The sequence below is a fragment of the Megalops cyprinoides genome, chromosome 8 (assembly GCF_013368585.1).
Source record: "Megalops cyprinoides isolate fMegCyp1 chromosome 8, fMegCyp1.pri, whole genome shotgun sequence".
NCBI lineage: Eukaryota > Metazoa > Chordata > Actinopteri > Elopiformes > Megalopidae > Megalops > Megalops cyprinoides.
Window position 1 is genome coordinate 21,448,529 of NC_050590.1, and position 8,150 is coordinate 21,456,678.

General features: G+C 39.8%; 1 protein-coding gene across 1 annotated transcript in view; it reads right to left on the minus strand.

Moving 5' to 3' along the window:
• tshz3b (teashirt zinc finger homeobox 3b) overlaps nucleotides 1-7,488 on the minus strand; it is a 37,733-nt gene extending 30,245 nt beyond the window's left edge. The window contains exons 1-2 of the mRNA XM_036535721.1: nucleotides 7,420-7,488; nucleotides 6,669-7,006 (exon numbers count right to left, since the gene is read on the minus strand). Coding sequence (XP_036391614.1) covers nucleotides 6,669-6,708 — 40 coding nt within the window. The 5' untranslated portion in view covers nucleotides 6,709-7,006; nucleotides 7,420-7,488. The remainder of the gene's footprint in view (nucleotides 1-6,668; nucleotides 7,007-7,419) is intronic.
• Between the last annotated feature and the right edge of the window lie 662 nt (nucleotides 7,489-8,150).

An 8,150-nucleotide genomic window follows, 5' to 3' on the forward strand; every position in this document is an offset into this window, starting at 1 on the left:
TCCTTCCGCCCTCTTATTTTGAACAGAAAAAACAGGGGAAAATAATTCTCAGCATCTGAGACTGATCAAGTACATGAAACAAGAAAAAAAAGGATCCATTTGAGACAGTCTTGGCGGTGAAGAGAGAAGAGGAAGAGGCTGTCAGAGTTGAGAAGGATGTCAGCACTGGCCCTGATTACAGGGGCCTATACTGTTCCCAAACCTTTCATCATGGCTGCCATCAAAAACAGTCTGTGTCACAGATGGATGACTGATGGCTGCCAGTCTTGCCGCGGCCCTGCCAAGCCTCAGGGGGCCCCTGCCGCGCGGCAGCTCTGGCAACGGCCGACCTGACCCTGCAGAAAGAAGAAACCCAAAAGACACTCCGAACACCCCCCACCACACACACACACACACACACACACACACACACACACACACACACACATACACACACATATATGCACGACCTCCCAGCCCCCTGGTCCTCAGCACACGCCTCCGTACCTTCTCGACATGACAACAACACAGACAGGGATTATTCTAGGGAGCCATATTTCACTTTGCAGGGCTGCTGGGAGATATAATCCCCGTGTAGCTGCCAGACTTTGAAAACCGAAAACTGCCCCGACACACACATCACACAAAGGCCTACAGTAACAGGGGGAGAGAAAGAAGAAGGGAGAGGGGGAGCAAGACAAACTCTAGAAGATGACCCTACGGAGAGGACTGTTGCTACATTACATGCTGGCATGAGGAGTGATGTGTTAAAGTGGGGGTATTGTTTATAAATCTATCTAATCACACAAACATGTATGTACATGTTTGTGAAATATAAGACGGTGTTTGTGAAATGTAAGACGATCAGAGCCCGTGCAATTTCAAGCTGCTAAAAAATATTCAATGGTAAATATGTACGTTTCAGAGCATCTGTTACAGGCAACCACTATCACATGTCACAGCAGCAACCAACATATAGCAACTGAGCAGAAAAAGCAGTGTTCTGACCTGCCATGCTACTTTATGAAATAATAAGAAAGTTGCAGCATATTAAATCACACCACTTAGAATTGACATGATTCCCTGATCATTGGGGAAAAGCAGATAATCATTGATTAATTAAATATGAAAACCTCCTGAGACCTAGACAGGAAACAAGGGCAATCACACAATTACATGTCTTTAAACTGACTTCATTGAAGGTGCATAGCAAAAGCATTCCTTTATGAATCAGTCAAATACCATGCACAACAGTATATGAAACTGTAATATTTTACAGTTGTGTACACTTTGTCTATTTTTTAATTTGTCCATTTCAATTTTTTACTGAATTTTCTCTTTCACATCTAAATGTTCATAAACAGTTTGGTAATTAGCAAACTACGGACTACCTCATTAAGGTAGCTCAGTTTTAATTGCTTAAAAATGATGACACCTTGTGTTTTGTGCCATTTCAAATGTGTATGACGGTGGACCATCCTGGTTTACTAGCTGAAGCAGAAAGGTCCACCTCTTCTCGAACAGAGCATATGAAAACCAAAATAGAGCTATAACATGTCCTGTCAATGGAAAATCACAAATGAATGAAAATTTCAAATTAATATCTCAGTCAATTCTTACTTTGGGAGATTACAACTGCTGGATTCCTCTTTAAACTTTTTACAGTGAAGAAACACACTCCACATTATGCCTCATGAATACCTGTTACATGTATATATTTGTATGTTACCACATAACCTTAATTAGACAAAACAATTTAGGTACCCTTTATGAAAACTAATTTTCATTGGTTTACATTCAATTTCAAAAAATAATAATTAAGCCTTTGTCAAATAAAAAAAAAACAAGGCTTATAAAGAAAACAAACATGACAGCATTTTTTCTGTCAGCCAGACGTTTAAATGTATTATTTTTACATTTATAAATAACTCTAAAAACTATTGGATTTTTTAAAAACTAATCAGCTGAAACAGTAGGGCATCTCCACATTTAAGTAATATGCTTTTAAAGATTTTTAAAAGCTGAAGCAGAAGACATATCTTGCTTGTACTGTGTGTGCTGGATGCCAATGTTGCACTCTTTGTAACCCTGTTGCAGTCGCAATTCATTGCAATCTCTTCACAAAACAATCTTTGGGTACAGAGAAGAGAACAGAGAAAGACAGAGAGGAAAAATGAGGGGAGGATGCAGCCTTGTGAGCCAATTTAAGAAATAACTGCTGATACATCAGCTATTGACTATTTCACAGCTCATGATAACGCTCAAGGCGAAACTGTGAACAAAATGACAGCATCAACCGCCTGCAATAAACTGTGGCCCGGGAGACCAAGAGAGCTCTAATTGACAGCTGTCAAGCTAATGGGAGGCATGACGGAAGATTCCGGAAAAAAATCTGTTTATCAACTGGGGATGCACAAGAGAAACTTTCCTCCCTCTCTGGCTGCTAGGTTATTCAGTCTTTTTTCTTCTCACTCCTTCTTCCTTTCTCTTTCTCTCACTCCTTCTTTCTCCTCCTTCTCCTCTCTTAACCCCCTTCATTGTTGTTCACTTCTTGTGGTAAAAAAGGCAGAGTACGGCCATAACTAATCGAACTGTCAGTTGGCTGCTAGGGAGAATCTCTGCTGGGGAGAGTAATGTGAGGCAGGTCTGCAGGGCAGTAATCTGGAGAAGGCCCCGGCAAAAGCACCTCTTGAGAGGGCCAGACTGGAGGACTACTGGCTACTGACCACAGTGCCCAGGAGAGTGGATGACTAATTCACCCTCCTTAGATGGCTGTACTAAGAACCACTGAGTACTAAGTTGATATGAGAGCAAATATATATGTTGAAATATCCTTCAATGAATCAGGAGTTTAGATTTTCACTGATTCTATTTATTGCTTGATTGATAGAATTTTATTTTTAGGCTTTTTTTCTTTGAATATTTGTTGAGGAAGTTCCAGGCAATTAACAAATGAGGTCATAACCTATAATCTGATTTTAATAAAAACAAAGAAGAACATCAATTTAAAGTCCCACCCCCACAATTTGGTGTGTGGACAGATGTCTCTACAAACTGTTTTGTATTCAAGAGCAATGTTGAATTCTGTCAGTGCATATCACCCATGATGTATTTATTTCAATCATCCGCAATCAATCAAATGCATACAAAATCACGGATATCACTTTGTTGGATTCAGAGTTAATTTACCTTACATTAACCATAACTGGATCTGTCATGAACTGAAGATTTCTATAAATCATATTTAGATTCTTCTGCACAAAACTGCAACACAAAAATTAATTTAACCAGAGCAAAAACATTTGCAACTTTGTCTGCGCTATAAAGTGTGCCATAATGAGTAATGTCAGCACCATCTATCTTATCTTCCTGAGCGAGCTGCTTTAAAATTATTTGACAGGATAAAAGTGCCTTAATACAACATCTCAGCTAACATGATGCCCTCAAATCATCTCTGTGATATTACAGCATAATCACCATATTGCCACAACATTACAGCAACATTGTGAGAACGGCACACATTAGTTGAAAAATATTTATATTTCAATATGTAAAAAAAAATGTTGGCTGCTACTTTCAGAAAGAGTTTAAAAGGCCAGGTGTATGACTTTTTTTACTCTACCAATATAACTGTATGCTTAGTCTTGCAGACTTCGAAGCCAACAAACAAGACATTATGTTTGCCATATTGCTTTCCCCCTGAATGGACGAGGACTCTCCTGAAAGCCCCAGCTAGACAGAAAGAATTTGTGCACCTGCCTCTTCTGTGCCCTCCCTGGCCGCTGCTGTTGGGGCTGCTCTGTTGTTATTCTACTCCCAACCATTAAAAGCACCCTAATTCCTGTGAACATGATTACCCAGGTACCAAAGCCCATTTGTCACCTGCAGCAGAAAATTGAGTTAATGCACAACTAAAGGCAAGCAGGACTGTGTAATATCAACTTGATTACATCAAACTAGCTGCAAACCTAATTCGGCTGGATGACAGTGCGCGGAGCTTGTCATCTCCAATCATTAGAGCTGTCAGGAATCCATCAGGTTTACAGCTAATTAGGTGAACACTAATGAAGCTGGCAAAACAACTTTTCTTTTTATACGGCTGAGCGGACCTTTCAGATTGGGGAGAGGGAAAAAAGAAAGAGAGAGAGAGAAAGAGAGAGGAGAGACAGAGAGAGAGAGAGAGAGACAGAGAGAGAGAGAGAGACAGAGAGACAGAAAGATTTTCGCATGAAATTCTCAAGGTTGCTAGGGACTGGATTTCCCAAAGTTCCTAATCAAGGCCCATCATCTGACATCTTTCCTTGCTCTTTCCATCACTACAAAGCAATCAATTTGTCATCACTCTTTGTGTGCCACAAAGCAGTCGTGAACCTTATAACTTGCAGCTGTGATGGCCGGCTGGAGGGGAGCAGGGGGGTTGGGGTTGTTGGAAAGGAAAAAAAATTACAGGAAGTTTCTCTGTCTCAAATAAAAAAAAACCTCTCTCTGCTCTCTTGTCTTCATCCGCCCATCAACAGAATAAATGCTTTATTTTTTCACTCTCAAATGAGAATCCTTTCAGTCATTCTTCACCCCCCACCCCCCCAGCTGCGAGAGTGTCCATTAGGCAAAAGCATTTTGATAAAGTAAAGCCTCGGCCAACGTATGGAAAAAAGAATGAAAGCACTCACTCTGCCAACTTCTGATTGACCATTAAAGCTATTGATGAATGTGCCTGTCAGAGGGGAGACAATTAAATCAAATATGAAACAAAGTCGTTGTGACGGGTCATTTTGATGGAGCAAACCATTCTTCCATCTCCCGATCAGACCAGTAGTTACTTTTTTAACAAACGTCATACTTTTATATCTTTGTGTGTGTCCACACTCTTGAGACAGTGTGTTTTTAAAGTACTTGGTTGATAAAATTACAGCAGACACTGTTAAATGTTTAGTTTCAAACGGCAAAGGTTTTTGTTTTTTAAATGATGAATACACTAAAGAGGGCTGACTGCTCTTCCTCATTTTCCAAACTCTTGGAAATGTCTATTTCAAGACACTGTCCTGAGCTTAATCTGCTCTTGTGCAACCTACATTAACTCATAAGCTGCATAAACAAAAAGACATTATGGTATGGTATTTTAAATCAAAGAATAGAAGTAGGTGGAAAAATAAGAAGTGGTGGAAAGTTTTGTTTTTGTCCCCAATCTGAATTTTGTTTATAGAATTTTGTCAATATTTTTAAACAACTTCTGTCTACTACTGCAAGGGGCCCTCTTTGACCTCTTTTTTTTTTCATCCAAAAAGTTGAGCCAAGGCAAACTACTTCCAATAGGTCTGTGGGTGAATTTGTTTGATAAGCTTTGAAAGTTTGAATATTATGCAATTTAATCATTCCATTGCATGTCTGATTAGCAGACATCACTTTTATAGTACCCTGAAACTCTGTGATAAAGCTTCATCGTAAGGTATCCGACAAAAAATCTATTAAAATCACACTTTCCAAGATGTTACATTTTGCGTTGGGGGGAAAAAAAAGAGTCATTTTAATGAAGTCTCGCGTGATCATGCTTTCTATTTTTGAACGAATAAAGCTGACTTCCTCAATTTCCAGTTTTCAGGCAAATGTGGCTCTCAACAATAACACTCTGAAAAAGTACAAAAACGCAATTAAAGTTGTTTTCATGGGTAGTTGTCAGACCAGACATGACGTCACGGGGGCCGGCGTTGCCATGGGGAGTGATTTATTGATGTTTATCGGGAATGAATAGATCAAAGGCGAGCCAGATGACAGGCAATCAATCAGCCGTCAAATCAAAAATGGCAATTGTCCATTAAAGCTCCTTCCAATCCACATACACCTATTGTCGGCTGTGAAATCTTTAAGTTTTCCCACAAAATGAAAATAAACCCAGAAACTAGGTAAAAGTTGACATTTTGTAATCAAATGTTTTAGCACAAAGCCCCAAAACAGCGAAAGCGGGCATCAAAGGGATTCATGACAGTCAGCTGACAGTGGAGCCCTTTTTTCCCTTCGCTTCTTTATAGATCTCTGGCTAATTCATGGAGTCAATATATGAGCCCGGAGGGGAAACATGCAAAAAAGGGAAAGAGGGAATAAGGTGGCTAAACGAACAGGACGATCAAAGCTGAAGTTGACTTCGCACTGTTGGTGATACTAGCAAGCTAGCTGGCTACGAACTATCAAGGTAGTATAGCTAGTTAGCAAGCCATTTCCAAAATGTGCCGTTTACTTTCAATTATTATGAAAGAAGTCGCAAGCCTGGTAGCTGTCACTAAATGATGTGTCTGTCTCCACGGAAGTTCGAAGGAAGCAAGCACAAGAGTAAAATCATAGCTAGTGATAGCTAGCAAATTACTTTGCTAGCTTGCTAACATTAGCCAACTTGCTCGATAACTAGCTAGCTAGGAAGCGAACATGTACTAGAGATAACGGGGTTCATAAAATTCTACATTTCTTCTGATAACGCATCCTTGTCAAAGGAAAGAAAGATAAAAAAAACTTTATAGCTAACTATCTTTCTAGATACTAATCGCATAATTTCTGTTTGAACGTATTTTTGATGAAAACTCTAAAATGATACACGCGTACAAAAGAGTATCTAAATGTAAGCAGTGCAATTGCTGTACTAGTTAAGATATTTAGATAATTAAAACAAAACGAAAAGGTGAAAATCCGTGAAAACGTACCTGCTGCGCGCCTGGGTGCTTGCTGTTTCCTCCGCGGCATGCTTGTTTTAGGATTTCTGAAGAGTTCTCTTTTAGCCCCAGAGATTCCGAGCTGGTCCGCTCTTCTTTGATTGCGGCGCTTTCATGCACGATACCTGGGGTGCTTTCAGGAGGCTGACATAGATCGGCAGTTTTCAAACAAAAAGTCTGATAGTGGAGGAAAAAGGCAGATGCGAAGAAAAAGCGGATTTCTCTCCCCTCTTGACTTGGATATCACAGTAGGCAGAGGAGTTGTACACTGAAGAAACCTTCAGCCTCAGTGCGATCCTCTCTCCGCGTTGAAAGCTGCAACAGGCAAGCTTAAAGGAAAACGAGATGATCGCGTCACTCAAAGTCTGCAAACAGGGGCAAACATCAAGCACTGTCACATTAACTCCTTGCACCTCGAACGGTTAGCTAGATGTCATGTGACTAGCGTGCATCTTTCTGCCACAAGCCAAGATCTTTAACACGAACAATGTGTAAGCGCACACCATTAAAATCATATTAATTTGGTGAAAGGTTTTGTTAACAGTCAAATCCAGAAAGGAAAAATTATAAGAACCAAACCATTCACGGGATATAAGCTACGTAAAATAGAGCCTAATACTGTTGTAGCTAGGTAACTAGCAATCTACTACTCCAAGGGAAAACACAAAATTCCCTATTTTGACTCCATCACATCGAAGTGTAAAGAAGATCAAAAACTCTTTGACAATTGTGTTATACTTACTTAATTAGTTCATTGACTGCATTCTCCATGAGGAATTGTTCCCAAAATTAACACGCAATTCAAAAAAAGAGAGGATGGACTCTATATGTTGCTGATATCATCGTATAAAATCCGAATGACTCACAATCCCCTTTACGCTGAACACGAAAAAAAATCTTCCACCTTTTCACAGACACTAGGAAACAATATTCTGGAGTAAATGGACGGAATTGTCTTTCATACACTGTCTGGCACGGTTATTTTGTCCGAGCGCATACAAAATCCATTGAGAATGGTCTGAATCGATGAGATATGTGCTTGATTGGGTGTCCCTTGTTGTAATAATGTACATCAGAAGGAGGGGATGGACTCTTACTGTGTTTCAGCTGCTCTATGAACATGGACCAGCAGCTATTGCCAAACACTTTCTTGGCCGCTAATAGCACTTTTTTCCCCTTCTTTGTGTGGCTGGTAGTAGGTATTTAAGACAGCAGCAGCAAATCAGAGGCGAGTACCTAGCACCAAGATGCCTTCTTCGCCTCAAAAGAGTCAGACACAAATTCCGTAACAAACAATTTCCTTGGTTTTCTCAACACTGAAAGGAAAAGAACGCTCTCAGTTTTTGACGGTAAGATTAAAAATCTCCAAATATCCCATCCTGCAAGATTTGGGACCATTCCACATATCTTACAAATAATAATAATGTTTTGATTTTTGTTAGCGTTTTTTACGAAGTTACAGGAAAATCTATA